Below are 18,922 nucleotides of genomic sequence, written 5' to 3'. Positions count from 1 at the left end.
TAAATAATGTAAATGTTATGTCTGATTTGATATTTGTAAGCACTAAAATAGTCTCTATTTACTATATGAAGAGAAGTAAATGATACATTAAGCTTTATGAAATTGCTGTATCACATATAAAATGATTTTACATCATAACCATTTAATGGACATGATGTACGCTATATGCTCTGGTGTTCAATATGAACATATATGCATACACACTGTTTAGTCATTTTTAATAGAAATGTACAAAAATCTGTACTGTCGTCCTTTTTTTCCTTTTTAATTTGTGGCAGCTGTTGCTTAATGTATGGTTAAAGACAACTCAGCATAATCTTTAATGTAACGATTCAGCTCTAAAAGTAAACAGTTAAAGTAATGAGGAATGAGTCTTTAGTCTTTTAGCGGTATCCCTTGCGGTATTATTCCTGGCTCGTGTTCTGCGGGTTTCCTCGATGCTGGATACACACACACACACACACACACACACGCACACGCACACGCACGCGCGCGCACACACACACACACACACACACATTCTGACAAATCAGGCAAGTTACACAAAAATCAAGAAAATATTACTTTGCTCAGTGAGTCATGATATAATCTGTCTGTGCTGACAAACAAAGATTTGTCAACAAGCCATGGTCAAACTGATTCAACCAATTAAACAGTTTACCTAGCAACAATAGGTTGATTTTGGCCTTGGTAAGACTTGGTGAGATTCCTTCCGGTCTGAGCAGTTCTGCTCCTTTCCTGCTTCCGACCTATACACTTGTTGACATTTGTTCCTGAGACTGACACAGGCTTGGGCATGTGGTCACTAAGAGCTGCACAGTCTACTAGTTCTACTGTTGGATAACATGCTTGCTCATTATCTGTTTAAAACCATATTTTGGTAGGATCACTTATCAGTGTTTCAAATTCCTGCAACATGTGTAAAACTTTGTGTGGTCTCTTTCTGTTTGTTTTAAATTCTGCTGTTAAATAGTTAGTGCACATAAATTACCAAAAAAGAGATAAAATATTTTCAATAAAATAAATTTTTCCAATAAAATAAATTTATTTATTTTATTTTATTTGTCTGAGATTTCTGTCTCCACTCCAATAAATGCAGGTGAATGGAATTTGGAGTTTTCAGCACCAACATCTCTTTCCAAAAACAGTATCTCTGTTTCTCAGCAACTCCACAGCACACTGTCAAAGCTTTCTTTTTTCAGTAGAAAGTAATTCCTTTAAAAACAGTTCACAGCTCAATATCACAAGTAGAAATTCTGGAGATGGTGAAATTTCCGAGAGGGATATCTCAGACTTAGGGCAACAAACAAAACTCAATACTGCTAGAGGTGTATGAGAAAACATGTTTTTTTGTAATCACCAAAACTTTAACTAGATAATTTAGTCGGACTGTTGCAGTAAAGGCAGCAGCCATGTTAATTTTAAAATGAAATGGTCATTCACACAACACAACTAACACAAAGTATTAATTGAATACAAATAAATGCTGAACATCATTGCATCCTGACATTTTGTGTTCCTGTATTGATAATGACCTGTTGTAAATCAAATTTACAAGTGATTTTGAAACATTTAATCTGCTGTCAATGTACACAAATTCCAAACCCAAAGTTTGAAAATGATAAAAAAAGAGGCTTAAATTCTTAGTTTCTGAGAACAGATTAGTCTTTTTCATTGTTACTTTAGTACCTTCCTTGTTTCAGAAACAAAGACCACATTGTGGTACTGATGAGATTTGTTGCATCTTCTCAGACTAACATCAACAAGGTATCTTTATACGCCTGAGGGATACTTGGCTGAAATGCTCCTCTTCATTACTGACACAGAGATGCAAAAAGGTGTTCTTACACGAAAATATATATCTGAATAAGACATTACTATTGATTACAAACTATTGGAATATACTGATTCTTTACATACATAAAGTCAAATATGCCTGCCCACTTGTTTCCAAATTGTATGTACAGTAATGATTTTACATCTTTTGTCAAAACCCCTATGAGGGCGTCCCAGTTTTAGTTAGAGATATTCTTTGATGCAAAAGTGATGCATTAAAACAAAGTAGTGCCTGCTATTACATGTTTGTTTTGTTATGTACAATATAATTGCAACATTGATGACTGGGAGCGTAGCACAAAAATCTGAACCTTGTTCATATGCAGTCCCTTTACCTGCTTGATTCATTCATTCTCACACACGTACAAATAGCTGAACCCACAACTAAACACAAGCATCTGTAATGATAATCATGGTAATCAGTAATAAACAGTTTTCTGTGTATGCACTCTTATCTCAACACATCGTGTTTAGGCACAAAAACAACTTGGTTAGGTTTCTCACATTTTTACAGATTTTCACAATCTCACATGTTTCTACAAAACAAGTCTGAACGTTAGCCTCGCCAAATTTGAAATTACTTATTAAAAAGAATCGCTTGGAGCAGCTCATTAAAGAAAAACATGGAAGAAATGAACTACTTCATTTACATCTGTGTGAACTTAACTTTGAGCGAGCTTTTGTGATGTGTGAACTTGCAAAACACCCTCATGGTTTTTTATTTCATGGGCATAAGACATCTTTCTTTTCTGGTTAATGTGCTGAGAAAAAATTAACTGAATAACACTGATGCTAAGTAATGCTTCTTATATGTTAGAACAACCTTGTTTCCTTGAAATTATTTTCAATACTAATTTGTTTAGCCAGTTACGCTTAGAGGGAAGCAAAATTGCTGCCATGATTATGCGCAGGACACCTAAGACCAGGGTATGAGTCTCACATACCCTGGTTTAGGCAACAAAAGCATGTTGGTAAAGGTTAGTGAAAAATTATTATTTCAAGTTAAATGTCAATACGGTACATATCATCAACACATCCTGTCTCAAAAGTCATTGTTGAGGTTTTTTTGTATTAACTTAAGACCGCCACCTTTGTTTAACCTTAACCTAGAGATGTGACATAAGCAAAAGTTCAGTAAGACTTGGTGAGGCGTTCATTAAAAAAGTTTCCTCATTTTGCTGTTGCAAATTAATATTATGTCAATGTAATTTTTAGGAGACACGGCTGGTTAGGCACAAAAATAAAGTCCATTGTTCCAGCCAACGATATTAATTTACTTATGACTCTAATATTGCAAACATTTGAAATGGCTTCTACAGTTCTGAGACTTACTGAATGAGTTCACTGTGCATTGTGAGTTATTTCACACACTTAAAAGCAAAAAGGTGAAAATTTGTGTGTGAAGGAAATATAAAAGAATGAACGTAATGCTATCTTAGCAGGCAGAAAGCATTTACCATTCACAGAGGCCAGAAAATAGACATCTACAATCAAAATGTAGGTTTATTCCTTCAGAGATTGGAAACATAGCAAAGATGTGGCAGCATATTGTCACATCTGCAACATTCCTGTTTTTCACTTCTTTTTTGTAATATGACCGTTTTTTTTTTTATCATAACAACTGCTATTTTGCTTCCCTAGAGTGTCGCGTTCTACAGATGTGATGTATTTCTATTGATAGTCAGGCCATTTTTATATAGAGTGGATAGCCAACATGAACAGTGACAACAAAGCTGTGCATATTTTGTCCAAAAAGCCTTGCACAGAAAGAGCTGTTTCCCTGGACTGGATAATTACATTCCATGCAGATGATAACGGGGAAATGTCGGCTCTCCACTGCAGCTTCGCGCTGCGCTTGTCTACATTGTTGTTAAATTGTGAGCAGAATGGAAGTTATTGATTGCTGCAGTTCCCCCAGAGGTGGCCTTTGTCCTGCCTTGTGTTTGACCTTCCATTCACCTGTTGAACATGGAAGATGTTGCTGAGGAAGTGCACACAATGAACATCATAAATGTTCAGCTACTAGAGGCAGCATACTGGAGACAGTCAATTTAAAGTAACATGTCAAGAGGATTCTGAAGAGTTTTGCCAAAAAATATATGTGATAGATATCTACGCTGAGATACAAAATCTAGAAACACTATTTTAAATGGGAGAAGCAGTTAAAAGACTGCACGTTTTACTGGGATCAAGGTAAAACTTACAAAATATTGATCCTCTGGATCTTAGACATGTGATATTTTCCCTTTTTCTACATATGATGCCCCCCCCCCCCCATGTTACATTCGATCTTTCCCAGTGTCATTCTAACATTGTATTAATAAGCAGTTACTGAAGATAAGCTGTGGATTGGCTGAATGAAACTGTCTTACAGATTCAGGGAGGTGCATAGCTTTTGCATTTTTTCCTGTCTTGTATTTCTGCCTCTCAACCGAACAGCTTGGTTGATGAGGTGCAGCACAGGTTAAGTTTGTTTTGTGAGTCATTCTATATGATGGTTAGTTTGCCCATAGCTTGTCCTGAGGCTACCAGAATATGTTACATGTTTGTGTATTTGACCATTTAAAATGGTTCACTATGACTCTGCACAGATTTTTTTTATCTCCAAACTGCATTCTGTTTCTTCAGTAACAAATCCTGAATATTGCCACTGGTACCCTCCAGGCTGAAGACTGTTTTGTAGATCTCAGAGCCTCACCACGGGCAGACTTGAACACTACTCCCATTGACAGCTACACAGTTAGAAAGGAGACACTTCTTGTGCATAGTTTTAAAATGGTCACATCGCTGCAAATCCCACTCGATGAACATATTTAGCCTTAACCGATAATTCCTCAAAATATAAAGAGCTGATTTGCTTGGCAAGCATGGTGACTGACTACATGATGATGTGTTGTCTTATAGTGTGTTCCCACTCAAAGCAGGCTTAATCCAGACTTGTTGGATTTAAATGGCTGTGATTGATAGAATTAATTTTATGCTCATGTGAACAACATTAGTCTCTGTTGCTCAAAATGTAATACTCATATACATTAGCATCTGTGTAAGATAGTGGATTTGAACTGTCAGTAACAAGAACAACAAAGTATCAATTCTGCAGTTGATTTCTGTGTAATATTAATAAGCATAGCACCAAACACAATAAGAAATAGTAAGAAGCACAGATTATTGTAGGGAGTGAAGTCTTAGTAATTATTACAATATAAAAATTGCTAAAAATTCCCAATCCTGCATTTGCGATATTTGTAACTTCATTACACACATAAACATTGCTTAAAAACTGTTTGGTTTAAAGGTTGTTTAAAGGAGCTGCCCTATTAGGCAAATAAAAAAAAAACATATATACATATGTACCAGATGTACCAAATTCATTGGTGAGTGAGGTGGCAATGGTTTACTTGGAGGCCTAATAGTGTTGATTGGTCAAATATGTCTATGTGAAAAGGAATTCATTGATTTTTTGGGATTTTAAAGGCCTACGCTCGTCTAAACTCATAGCTGTTAACATAGCAAGCAAAGTGAAAGGGGTGATGGGGAATTTAAAAATAGCACCTTTAAAAAAGTGTTTAGCACTAACACTCTTCACTACTTACTCTCTGCTTTTATCACGACCACCTCTGCTCTGCTACCATCATGTTTGTGAGGTCGTCCTAACAACTCCAAAAAGATATGACTTACTCTTGTAGCTCCCCTCGCTTCTGCTGGCCAGCTAACAGCAACATCAGGGACTATTCATATCTATCTAAGGATTACAATTCACACTTTTTTGTATTTTCTGTGACAATTGCATAGATTTTTTCTTCATGACTGTGAGATACAATGTGGCTCCCTCAGGTAAAACATGACACTTGACAGGTATATATCCTGATATATCAGTGTGACCCAGTACCACACTCTAACATGAACAGACAAAAACATTGAGAATCCGAGTGGGAGATAAAATAAAGCCCCTCTCCTCACGTTCAATATGTTTGAGGGGTTTTACAGAATGATTTTTTGGCTGCAGCTGAGTGTCCAACTCCTCTTGGAGAGGAAGCGCAGGAGGTCACCAAGACCTCTTGCTTCCTTAACCCCCTCCTTTATCACTGTACACCCAGGCCCCCACCACTGCACTAGTCCAGATGAGTGTGTGGCCAACAAGATTGGACCCTCTTCTCTGCGACAGATATATAGTTTCATTCAGATGGACAGTAATTCTGTCAGCTCCGTGTCAGATGAATGAGTGTCTGGGCCTATTAGCAGCTGCTGCTGCAGAATTACTGACGGCTGTGTCCTTCAGTTTACAGACAATATTGCAGTGAGGCGGGGCTCAATCTGAAAACACCCATCCCCCAGAGCAGAGCAGATGTGACTTGAGAGGTGGGGGAGTTAGGGTAAATGGGTGTGGGTGAGGTGAGCAGGTTGAAGAGCTCTGAGACGACACTCGGATATAGCACAAACACCCAAGACATCAGCACACACACTCGAGCACAAATACCACCAAACTTTTTATAGTCCCCTCATTTTTTACGTCAGTTGTTTTTGTCACATATTTCAGTTTCGTCTCTGGATTAATAGCATTACAGCAGGGTAGGTAGTATTTTTTAATTCCTTATAAATGAGAATAAAATTTAATGGCTTTGCACATACAGTAGGAGGAATTCAGCCATGTGAGATGTTTCCATAGACCATACTAAATACACAAAAAAATGATAGAAAATACAAATGAAAAATACTTTGAAAAAGAGGATATTGATTTTGTCCATACAACATGAACATTGAGGCAGTGGCAGACAGTAACAGAAGAATAATCAGGACTATTTATAGGTTTCAAAGAATATTGATCAGGATTTTTTGGTGTTTGAACAACAAAATGAAGGACAAAAGTTACTGTATACCTATACATGTATGACCAGAGTTAACCTCAGACTGTAAACATAATGTAAGATAATGTATTATTTCTCTCTCTCTGTGTATGTGTGTGTGTTTCCTGGAGGTGGGAGATCAAATGAAGCTGCTCCATAACTGCTGGTCTGAACTTCTGGTCCTGGATCACATTTTCAGACAAGTGCAACATGGACAGGAAGACAGTATCCTGCTGGTGACCGGCCAGGAGGTAACAACTCCCTCGCACAACTTCCCATCAGCCCAATGCACTTCATTCACTTAGGCTGCACTTGTTAACTGTTAAAGAGGGACTGTTTTCCAAATATTTGGAGTATGGTTCCAGTGTGGAGTCCAATGTTTAATGAGTTTGTTTGATCTATCAAATGAACCAACTTTAAAACCAAATTAATGAAGGACTTGTTTTGTTTTTAATATTTGTATCATTTGTAAGGCTTGAAGGTTGATTACAATGCTGGCAGTTTTAGACCGAAGTCACTCATTGTCCATATTTTGCAGCAAAACTTAACATATCTTGAAATTTAGTTATTTTCATGCCTAAACTACATCTATATAATGTTTCCTCTAGAACTTTGTGTTTTATCAGCCTGTGAAACAGATGAAAGTGAAATTCTTTTAGGGTGAGTAGCTCTGAAAGGCATGGTGACCCACCACACCTATTCAGTGGAAGGAACTCTGGAATGCATTAAACTGAATATCTATGTGCACAAAATCAAATATTGTTGGCTAACGAGGCGACTATATCATATAAGAGGTGGACTGACAGGGACTAACTCATTTGCTACATGGTACACCACTGTGTCAGCTTATCAGTTTTAAGCTAGTGGCCTTCCTAGAGCTCGTTAAATGTTTTGAATGAGGTCCATTTATTCTGGAAAACAATTATTTATTATTTAAGTAATGTAAGATTTAACATAATGTTAAATAGGCTAATAATATGATGACCAATATGATGACCATTTAGGACAGACAACATTATGTGAGCGTTATGAATAAGGTTGGATTGCAATTTGAATAACTGCCTGAAGTCCCCAAAACTCCAAGCTTTGACCTAAATACTTGTCAGCTGTTTGGTGCTAATTTAATTTGTTTTGTAATATGCGGCACTAAAGGATTAAGATATTATTCATTAATATGAACAAATTATATTTTCCCCATATAATAGTTTTCTGTGTATTTAGAATACAGTACAGGTATATGTACCTTCTTCACATCATAGGCATGCAAAGCATTATAACACTACCTTTCAGATGACTCTTTTTTTCCTCTATAAGCATTAAACAATATGAATATGATGAATGAAACATCCTTATATTTAAAAAAAAGTGAGAGATATCCTTTTAGAATTATTAAAATAACAATATACTGTGTATGTGGCCTGTGTCATTATGTATCTCCATACTTTAACACACTACAGCCTCTAAACACACCTCTACTCTTCTCCTCTACTGAGATTGAATGATAAACTTAATTTCCCCTACTATATATTTAGAAATACAGTAGGAGCGAAAGCATAGCAAATCTTCAAGTTTACCAAAAAAGGCACGTTTGGGGTTTGAATTTGAACGTACTTTACTTGAGAGGGCTTGCACTTGAGTCTCATGAATATAAGAGACATAAAAAATAACCATTACCCCGTCTTTTAGGTTGAGCTGTCGTTCATCCTGTCCCAAGCTGAGGCGACTCTTTCCAGTCTGGTCCAAAGAGGTCAGGAGCTGGCGGCGAGGCTGCGGGCGCTGCAGGTGGACCGCAGAGAGATCGCCTGTCTGAAATTCCTCCTCCTGTTCAACCCCAGTGAGTCAGCCTCATGTTTGCCCTTCATCACTGTGACCAATGTGCAGACAGTGTGGCCAGAGATGAAGTGTTGAAGAAAAAATTACTTCTAATCATTGATCACTCCGGCAAAAATTATATTTTAAGAAGAGCGAATATCTGACGTATTGTGATGTTCACAATAAGGTGATATCAGGTTTGGCAGGCTAAAACAGCTCAAACATAATATTACTATTTCATTTATTATATTGAGTGATTCATCCTTGATTGACCTATCTGCAAATAAATGTTTTTAAAGGCCATCGCTTACATCTGCAGCCTGTGACTGTGTGTTTTCGGAAGAATAGCAGGTTTTCATGTAAAAATCTATCTGCAGGGCCATACTAATGCTGTCCTTTGGCGGAATTTGAATAGCAACACTGACATTTTAATGAAAATGTCACAATTGCAGATTATCTGCAGTACCTATTTATCTGTAAGGTTACAAGTGTTTTCCAAACTGGCCCTTTTCCCTCCAATAAATTCACTTAATTAAATTTCTAGGGTTGACAAAAACCAATATTAACAAAGACATCCTCCTCCATTGTCCACTAATGGCATTCAAAAGAAGCGTAATGGATGGGTCTATCATTCGATGGCAAGATTGACATTCATGTAGCGGCTTGCGCAGATGGAGAGAGCATAGATGTGGCTTGCCCAGATTCCCAGAAGTGTTTGCTGTTTAGCGCTGGCAAAGCGGGGAACAAAGAGCTTTTGAATGGTGAGAGCACTTGTCATAGGCAGAAAATATTTGCTGTCTGTGCCTGTGGTTGCTTTGCTCGCGCTCGTGCTCTCCCTCATCTTCAGAGTCAGATTTGTCGGGGGTAATTTAATTGCCCTTAAGCAGTTTGAAAAGATGATTCAGAACATTGATTCAAAACATTTAATTACTGTGTGAATGGATTCTACAAGATGGGCTCAGCTGATGCTGAATGCTGGTCTACCGGAGGGCTTGGGTATTGTCTCTTTCTCACACACTCACACACTCACACACACACACCACCCACACTCCAAGCACTCCCCTTATTTCATACATAAAGTATAGATACAGCATATATATGTAACCTATTAGGTAGCATTTCTACCATAAATTAATGGGTTGCATGCAACAATTAAAATGGTTTATTTCTTCTTACTGATATTCTGAAACAACTTTAATATTCACTTATCTAATGTTAAAACATTAACATACTAGAACAAATTGAAGGAATTTCTCTGAATGAAAATGGTCAATTTTTTTTTTTTTTTTAAAGAATATTGGTTTTGAGCAGAGCAGCTTGAGTGTAAATATATTATCTGTATAAGCTTTCAAAAACCCATACTTGCCAAAAGCTAACTAGTTTCTATCCAAATGTGCATTTAAAGCAAATTGTTAAAAGAATCTGCAAAACAAAACAGGAGGCTTCTACAAACTGATCCTAACTCAAGGTCCACTTACCAGTCCTTTTCCTTTCATCAGCATCTCATAGTCCTCACCACCGCATGGAGTTTTCTCAGTTGTCATGGAGATGGCTCAATTGTTAAAACATGACATAAGTATAAAACCCATTCCGTGATGAAGACTGTGAGTTGAAAGCTCCAGAACAAAACCTAGTACAGTAAGTACAGTAACCTCGAGATAAGATTGTTTTTTCAAACTACTACAGTATTTAACATAAGTGCAGAATCAACTTGCCCTGCAATGCAAGTATTACATTATTGAAAGGATTAGCTTTTCTAAGTTTGTTGGTAAGTCCCATCATTTTATTAACGCTCCCAATTTATTGTTAATCTTGTGGGGTTGTCATGTAAATTACAGCTGCACCTACAGTATACTTTTTCATGATATTGAGGCATATTTTCCAATATAACAAACTCCATTCATTTTTTGTGTAAAAATATGCATTTAAGGAATGTTGATGGAAAGAACAATAGAGCTATGAAACAAGACATATCTCGTCCTGTTCTGTTGTCTTTTTTTTAACCTCTTAAAATCCACACTTACTTTTTTGTCTCCTTAAAATTACATTTAAGTTTGGAAAAATCATCTTATACAACATCTTTCTGGCTGTATCATATCATCTTGTTCCAGCTCATTGTAGGTAGATGATGTTCACTCCAGGATGTTATACATCAAATGGAAATATTCCATCCATCCAACCGCTTATCCTGCATACAGGGTCGCGGGGAGCTGGAGCCAATCCCAGCTGACATTGGGCGAAAGGCGGGGTACACCCTGGACAGGTCGCCAGTATTGAAATATTCAAGTTGTTCAAAATTCTAGCATCATCACTAGAATTTAAAATTAATTTCTGTGGGTTTGAACAATATTTGAATGCACAGATTGAGTTTTAATGACTGGCCTACTGGCAGGATGGTGACATTCAAAGGGTTTATATACTACTATATCCACAGCCTGATCCTCTGCCACATGTCAGCAGATTCATGTTTCCCCTCACTGAGTCATGATCCATGTTTGTCCTCTGCGTGTGTGCAGATGTGAAGCTGCTGGAGGACCAGGCGTTTGTGGAGGGCGTCCAGGAGCAGGTGAATGGGGCTCTGCTGGAGTACACGCTGTCCACGTACCCTCAGTTCCAGGAAAAGTTCAGCCAGCTGGTGGTACGGTTGCCAGAGCTGCGCTCTCTCAGCACGCAGTCCGAGGACTACCTGTGCTACATGCATCTGAGCGGAGAGGTGCCCTGCAACAACCTGCTCATTGAGATGCTGCATGCCAAACGAGCGTGTGTGTGAGGCATGCAGGATGCTCCACCATCATGAGTTATTTCTCTAGGTGAGACTGTGTGTGTGTGTGGGAGGGAAAGTGTGAGTGGGATGAAAGAATCAAATAAAGATAGACATGTTCATATAGGGTCTTCTTTGGAAGGGGTTTTGTTTGCGTCAAAGAGGAGTACATGTTCTTTAGAGTTTGGAATTATAAAGCTCCATCTGTGTAGTTTGAAGATTATGAATGTTAATGTTTTTTACATACTGCAGAGTACTTTATAAACTGGATTTTTTACCCTGTTTTCAAAAATCTAAAATTTGATCTGCCTATAGAGTTACATAATGTCACCTGAATACAACATCGCCAACAAGATTTCCTACGTCTCACACAGCTGCCCAGCAAACATTTAGACTCAAAGGAAGAGGCTCCAGCCTGCACCAGTGCTGAAAAGTCATGAAGACGTGGTGTCAAGATGTCTGTCCGTAGCTGATAGCATTATTACGAAACATCCAAACAGTTTCTAAATCCACTTTGATAGGAATTTTATTATAATATCTGGTGTGGAGTGGGCTGATATAGAATCTCACAGGATGCATGGACACATCTGTTGAATGCTTGCTTGGTGAGCAGATTTTGTCTTTTCAAAAATCATATTTTAGTGTCAAAAATTGTCTTTTTTGATCCAAATGTCAGATGCAACTTTATAATTCCAAGGTCATCAACACTGTTCCTAGGTTGTTTTTTTTTTTATGAAGACAGACTTTAGGATAACACACACTGTAGTCTCAGACTAGACTAGCACTGCTCTTATCTCTGCACTTGTTCTTTTTGCCACCAACCTTACAAAAAAACATGAAAGCTTTATGGGATTCAATATAGTTTTGTTTTAATCTATTTATATGTTAATATATTGATATATCAAAGCCAGACATGCTAAGAAAAACACTTTTTTATTCAGTTATTCATCAAACCCTTGCCCAGAAAAATGAAAATGAAAGGGAAAGGAAGAGGGACAGAGAAGGAAGGAGGGAATGAAAAAGCCAATGAGAAAGAGAGAAACTACACAGTGATGCTTTGTGGGTAAATAATAAAGGGAAGCCAGAGCGGAGAGGTGAGTGAAAAAAGACACATCAATGTGCAAATTATAAGGGAGAGATTAATTCTTTAATATGTAAAAAGCAAAAAGGAAGTATCTGCAAGTGTCTGTCTTTCAGTTTTACAGAGGAGGCATACAGAGACAACGCAGGGAGGGAAAAAATTATCTGGCCAGATTTGGTTTCAAGTTTCTTTGAAACTTTTGATTTAGATATTGGCCAATGCCTTAAAAAACATTGGGCACTCAAAACATGAAGTTGTCATGTTCACAGTCACATTGGTGTGACTTTTCAATACGCTGTACAGTGTGGACTAGAGCTCGACTGATCTCAGTGTGAGAAGGCTGATACTGACGTGTTTTGTACTGAAGCTGCTGTAGAGATGGATTTTACACATATTGAACATGATGACATTTTCTAAATGTATACTTTCTGTAAATAATATTAATGCTTTTGAATGATTTTTCTTATTGTTAACAAATCTTATGAAAAGACCAACATCAACAATGTGTTAGACCATTTGCAGTACTTTCTGACCTCCCTACACTTTGTGTAGCACTCAGCCTCAAGCCCACTGGTTCCTACTGAAGACTTTTAAAATAACTTCACAAATATATAGCTGGATTTTTAAAAAGACTGTAAGTTCCTAAAACAGCTGGTCACTGTAGCTTAGTAAGAAATAGCGCATTATTGTTGATTTTTACATGTTTGGTGCTCTAGTGAGTATTTAGGTCAGCAGTATGACCACTCATCAAATGCCTCCAAAACCTAAGCTAATTTCTCTTTAATTGTTTTGACAATAGTACAGACATTTTGCAACTTTGCAAATACATTAATTTAAATGATTTAAATAAAAATATGGCGACACAATTAAGGTAGCTTTACATGCCTTACATTGGCTGTTGCAAATTAGTAGTGTATAAGCATCATTTTTATGAGACAAACTACATGTCTGAAAGCTTCTTAATGTCAGAAAGTTTGTTTGAAAGAGGGAGTTATTTTGTTTTGCCCTAACCAATCAGTAGTGAGTGACTTATCTGTCCTGTAGACATCATTTTTAGTCAGTGCAAAAGAAATGTGTCGATTTATGTTTCTGCAAGTTGACTTAGAACAACCACCTGTACAGTTGCCTCAGTCTCATGCACACCTCACACTGCTAGTCCTACCATGTAGGAAGATGAGTATTTTTATAGGTGGGGTATGTGATTCTAATCCAACACACGCCTTTTTGTCAAATTCAGCATAGATCTCCTCACAGTCCTTTAGCTGGTGTTGTACACAGCCCTGGTTCTGTAAATGGTAAACAAACAAAGTGGTCACACAACACTATTCCAGCCGTGCCAGCAATGATTTGTGTGTCAGCAACATTAAATGACTTGCCCACGGACATTCTGCTTATTTTCTAGTTCAAAAAGACATGCTGTTGTTGTGATGTTAGCTTTAGTAGCAGGGGAGTACCACTGTCTAGAGCTGCTGTGCTGCTCTGGGACCGTCCCGACCTCTCTGCATGTTAGCTTCATAGCAGCAGCTTTAGCTAACCCACAACTAAGCTAATGTTAGTTACATTACTTGCTGTGTCGTTGTTCTGTATCATGGTATGTGTCATGGTATTGGAGTCACATATTCCACCTTAATACACATAATGATGAATTTACTAATTTGACCAATTAATGTCCCCTATAAATAATTAAATAAGTAGTATTTCATCATATGGTATGCAATTAAAACTAAATATTTTATCAACCAGTGGACAACAGAACACAGTATCAGAAACCTGGGTCTATGGGTCGAGAACACTATACAGTGTATTTGTAGCAGTCAGTGTTTTAGCTCCGGCACTCCGTGTTGAAAAGTAACACTAATGTATTTGTATTTGTCCCAGTCTGTGCTCCCACATTCATTAGAAGTGACACACCTTTTTTAAAAGCATGTGACTCTCAGCAATGACGACAATGTAACTCAAATTCACGATGACCGTCAACAGGACCAACTGAAAAACAAAGACACAGTCAAAGCAGTGTTTGTAATATTGTGTAGCTCAACTTTCTCACAGTGGACATTCAAAATCATTCCTTGTTCGTCCATTGATGTGGCATTTCAAGGTATCGTAGACAATCACTCCGCCTGCCTTAACGTCTGCCTGAAAGCACACACACACACACACACACACACACACTCCCACCTCTGTTTTTCCAGTTGAGACAGCTGTGTGTTATCAATCTGTACAGTATATTTATGTTGTGAAGTGAATATCTACTGCAAGACGAAGATACATTTCAACCAAAAAAGTTCTCTGCTTTATGTTGAGGTCAAATCGCTACTGTTGTGGAACTGATTCTCTTGATATAGCCTTTGTTTTTGCTCTTAGTTCACTTTTTATTTTCCTGTGAGTTGACAGTTGTCCCGTCTTAAACTGTAGTGTTTTTCTCCCAAAAGAGAAAGTGACCAAAACATTTTTGTTTTCTTGAAATATATTTTATTGTAATAGCATCAAACCAATAAAATTCAGTGAAGTAAAGCTCCACTTGTTTGTCGGCTATTATTGCATAAGATTCATCAGTTTTGCACAAATGATACAGAGCTCATATATAGATTCAACACAGCAGTCACAGCAGTGTCTGACTTAACACTTCTGTCTAGAAACACACAGCAAACATTCAGCAATAGTCTAAAACATTAAACATCAGTTTTAGAAACAAATCATTCCTGGAAAGTCGTCATTCAATATCTCTAAAATAGACATCAATCTTACTGTGACAATTGTAATTTTGCCATTAAAGTATCTTCAGAGGAAAATTGATTTGTTCCTCAAATGTCCATCTACAAAAATGTGGAAATGTAGAACAGGCAGATCATGTTGAACAATACACCATGATGTCTAACAACACAACAGAGAGAACACATTTTAGACCGTAGCAGCTAACATCAAGAATTGTGATTCTTATTTAAAAATATAATATCAGTCAAAACATGATTCCTGGTCTGCTCTCCACAAACAGATTGGAACAGTTTAAGCTGGTAGGATAGGAGTTAAAATGGCTGCTGCTACAGAACAACGAGAAAAAAGACAACGTGCAGTGTCTGAAGCCAACAGTAATTTGAGAGTAAATACTGTAGATAGGTTTAAGAGCGATTAGAGTCATTAGGTACTGAACAGAACATGCACCTCCTGTTTCTAAAGCGTTAAGAATATCTGTTTTAAACTCACAGCATCTATCTGGTGGTGCTTTACAGCTCCATAGTAAGCTGCAATGGTACAGTCTTTTCATTCTTTATTGTAATCATCTATTTACAACAGTAACACACTTTCTAGCAAGCCATTATCAAACACAGTGGTCCATGCTGAAAATGTTTACTAACTATATAACACACCATATTGCCATGTTGGAGCCTTGTTCTTCCTGGTAAGCTTGAATTTCTATTGCAGAGCTATTTAAACAACATGAGAGAGAGTGAGAATGAAGCCCAGCATTAATATTAGCCAGACATATAGGCTGAAGAGATCATTAATGCATGTCATTTTATGGAAATTAGGCTAAAGAGATGGCAAGAGTTGCATCCCATATTTCATAGACACACCATCATGGAGGTCCAGTAAAGAACTGTGTTTGTAGTCAGAAATGACCTAATTGTCTTTGGTAAAGACAATTAGACAATGTTGCTGATAGTTGTGTGGGTGTTGGTAATATTTTAAGTAAAGTAGTAAAATGTAAGTAAAAGATAATATTCCTTGTGTTTAAATTAAAGGGTTATTACACCCACATTGCAAAAACCACATTAAATTAGCCATACAGATAACAGAAGTTTTTTCCTTTGTCATTTTGTTGCCGATAAAGAAACAAATGTGTTAAAAAAGTGAGTAGTTGAGGGATCATTGATCTGATCTGAGAACGGAACAGTGAGAGAGGGTCCTTCCTTCATTTTCATTTTCCTGCGTGTGTGTGTATATGTGTGGTGTGTGGTGGCCGTGCTCTTCTTCAGGTGGGATCTGTGTGTGTGTGTCCAGTTCTCTCTTCTTTCAGTGTGGTGCACATTTATTGTAAATGAGTATCAGGATCCACTCCATTTGCAGTTCAACAACCTGTAGTGAAATACAGTGAAAGGCATTAGCTACGACTCCCAGCTCAGTCTGATGTTTAATGTTTTTGCATTACAGGAGTGCTAGTGTGTTTGTGTACAAAAGAGAAAACAAGAAAGGAGGGGAATGAAAGGCCGAGTGAGAGAGAGCAGGTGTTGGAGTGGTTAATGGCTGATGGCGTGAATAGCCAGCCCTGTCCGTTAGGAATGAACCTCTGCTTTGTCTCGCCAGTCAACAATGAACACCGAGCAGCACTCAAACACGATCCATCAGGCGTTCTTCACAGACAGCTAAACATTTAATGAATTCATTACAAACTTCCTTCTCCCTACTGCCAGGCAATTTAGAGCCACTGACAGTGACTTAACCCTTTGGAAATATGGGGACCATCTGTTGTGCACATTGAAATCAACAAAAAACACTAGGGAAGTTTTCACACATGTTGTACACTGCACAGGTAAATGGAGACAATCTGGGAAAAATTAAACCCGCACCTCTTTCTACTCCAGTCAGCTCTTTAGAATGTTCCTTACATCTAGTGTGTGACCATTGGCTGGGCTCTGACCCAAACACTCTACACATGTATCCACAAGGGTTTTAGGAAGCTTGTTTAGACTGCAATCATCAATAGATGATACTCCTTTAAAATGATTTTCATTACAGAAAAATTACAACTATTCTGTGTTTTCTCCTGTTTTATGTACACGTGACAATTAAGAACAAAATACTTTGCATTCAGACCGTAATCCACATTAAACCACCATTATAGAACACTTCTGCTAATAGGAACAATAATAACATACACTGACGACTCAACTCACTCAACTCAAATGAGGACTTTCATTGAGAATAAATGCAAATACATCATTCTTTTTCTACTACTTAAACGTACTCAATGTGCAGTGTAATTTAAAACCAGACGAAGAGAGAGCTCGGTGCATCCATGAGAAAACAAGGAAGGAGCACAGGTCAAAGGTGGACGCTGAGATTTTAAACTTAACTATTTTCAGAAAAGTGTGAATAAATGTAATGATAGATTTATTTACAATCAATGTTCTATTACTCATCAGCAGTGAGAGATCAGTGCAGCAAGAGTCAAATAACTAATACTGTATGGAACACTGACCAGACGACCAGGCCCACACTTTAGTATTCACACTTGAAAATCAATACTTACAGTAAAATCCTTAAAGTACTCAAAGCATTTGGCTTGTTGAGCCATTTTGGACAGATGATTTGTTTCTCTCTAACTCCAAGTCATACTAGTTATCGTAGTCCTGTGTGTTTTATTATAGTCCTCGCAAGTAGTTAACAGGGAAATGCAAGTTCACCTGCTGCCTTGAAAATGCATAACAATGTTTTTTAGTTGATTGAACTTTTTATAACTTCTTTCAACTTCATACTTTGAGTTAAAACAAATAATTATTGTACTTAATCAATGCCAAAAACTTCCTTTAACTAGTCTTTAACAGGCATATATTTCTGCAATAATCTAGCTTACAGTTTCAAGTTAAAACAACTTAACTACATTTAAACTACTTTCCATTTCAAGTTAAAAGGATTTAAATTCCACATTTGTTTTAATTTACATGTATATGGCCGTTGTCAGGTACCCCCAGCAATGGTGACACTAGTCCTTTCTTGTTTACTACAAAAGTGTCTATATTTTGGTCTAGTTTCTTTGTGTGGGATCAATAATGTTAACCATCTCTTAATTTCAAATGAGACCAACCCTCAAATTATAAACAAACCGGATCAAGAGTTAGAGTTATACCTGATGGCTTGAACCCAATCAGCTGCACCACCTGTTTTAATTGAAGAGACATACACAATACCAAGTCATATTTAAATGCCAACAGTATGATGTATGTATGTAACAGTGTATTCATGAATGCATAAATATTACTTACTTGATTTCCTGATGCTGGTTTTATAGAGAAATTCACAAAGCTCTCCTTTCTGAAGCTCTCTGTAAGACAAAAACACCTATTTGTATTTCAAGTTAGCATTTTCACTTTCAGGACAAACACATTTGTTTATTCACTTCAATTCAGTTTTATTAATGTAGCGCCAAATCATAACAGATAACTGGGCACTTTTTATATAGAGCAGGCCTAGACCGTACTCTTTAAAATATTATTTACACAGACCCAACAATTCCAAACACGAGCAAGCACGAGGCCAAAACATGTAAGACAAAGATTATAAAAGCAAGACAAAATACAAAAGAAAGAAAGCTTCATAAAATACACACAGGGGAGCAAAAATGCAAACAATATGAACAACAAAAGAACATTGTGAGAATTCTCAATATAAAATCTTTTGGTTCTTTCTGTATGCAGATCTCCTTTATTTGCCCTTCTATCTAAACAATGAATGTCATTTATTTGTAGCTTTGTCTCTGCAGAACAGATTTCTGCTGATGAGATAAACCAAAATATGAAATGAAGTGAAATGGCATCTGATGTCTATTCTCACCACTCATCATTTACTTATTTCAGTCACAAAGTGCTG

At 37.2% G+C, this 18,922-nt stretch overlaps 2 protein-coding genes across 4 annotated transcripts in view; one reads left to right on the top strand and one right to left on the bottom strand.

The window, feature by feature from the left end:
• Positions 1-14,848, top strand: part of LOC123960598 (nuclear receptor subfamily 5 group A member 2-like) — a 21,279-nt gene extending 6,431 nt beyond the window's left edge. For 2 of the 3 annotated variants that reach the window (XM_046035434.1, XM_046035436.1), the window contains 3 exons: positions 6,812-6,931; positions 8,367-8,514; positions 11,009-14,848. In XM_046035434.1, the coding sequence (XP_045891390.1) occupies positions 6,812-6,931; positions 8,367-8,514; positions 11,009-11,262 (522 nt within the window). In that variant the 3' untranslated portion in view covers positions 11,263-14,848. The remainder of the gene's footprint in view (positions 1-6,811; positions 6,932-8,366; positions 8,515-11,008) is intronic. The other variant, XM_046035435.1, reaches the window with a different exon arrangement.
• The window catches only part of adgrd2 (adhesion G protein-coupled receptor D2), a 42,124-nt gene continuing 37,985 nt past the window's right edge, over positions 14,784-18,922 (bottom strand). Inside the window, exon 25 of the mRNA XM_046034062.1 lies at positions 14,784-15,759. Coding sequence (XP_045890018.1) covers positions 15,749-15,759 — 11 coding nt within the window. The 3' untranslated portion in view covers positions 14,784-15,748. The remainder of the gene's footprint in view (positions 15,760-18,922) is intronic.

Source organism: Micropterus dolomieu, linkage group LG21 (genome assembly GCF_021292245.1).
Source record: "Micropterus dolomieu isolate WLL.071019.BEF.003 ecotype Adirondacks linkage group LG21, ASM2129224v1, whole genome shotgun sequence".
In the NCBI taxonomy this organism is placed as follows: domain Eukaryota; kingdom Metazoa; phylum Chordata; class Actinopteri; order Centrarchiformes; family Centrarchidae; genus Micropterus; species Micropterus dolomieu.
Note: the sequence above shows the minus strand (reverse complement) of the source record. Positions and strands in the feature narration are given on the sequence as shown.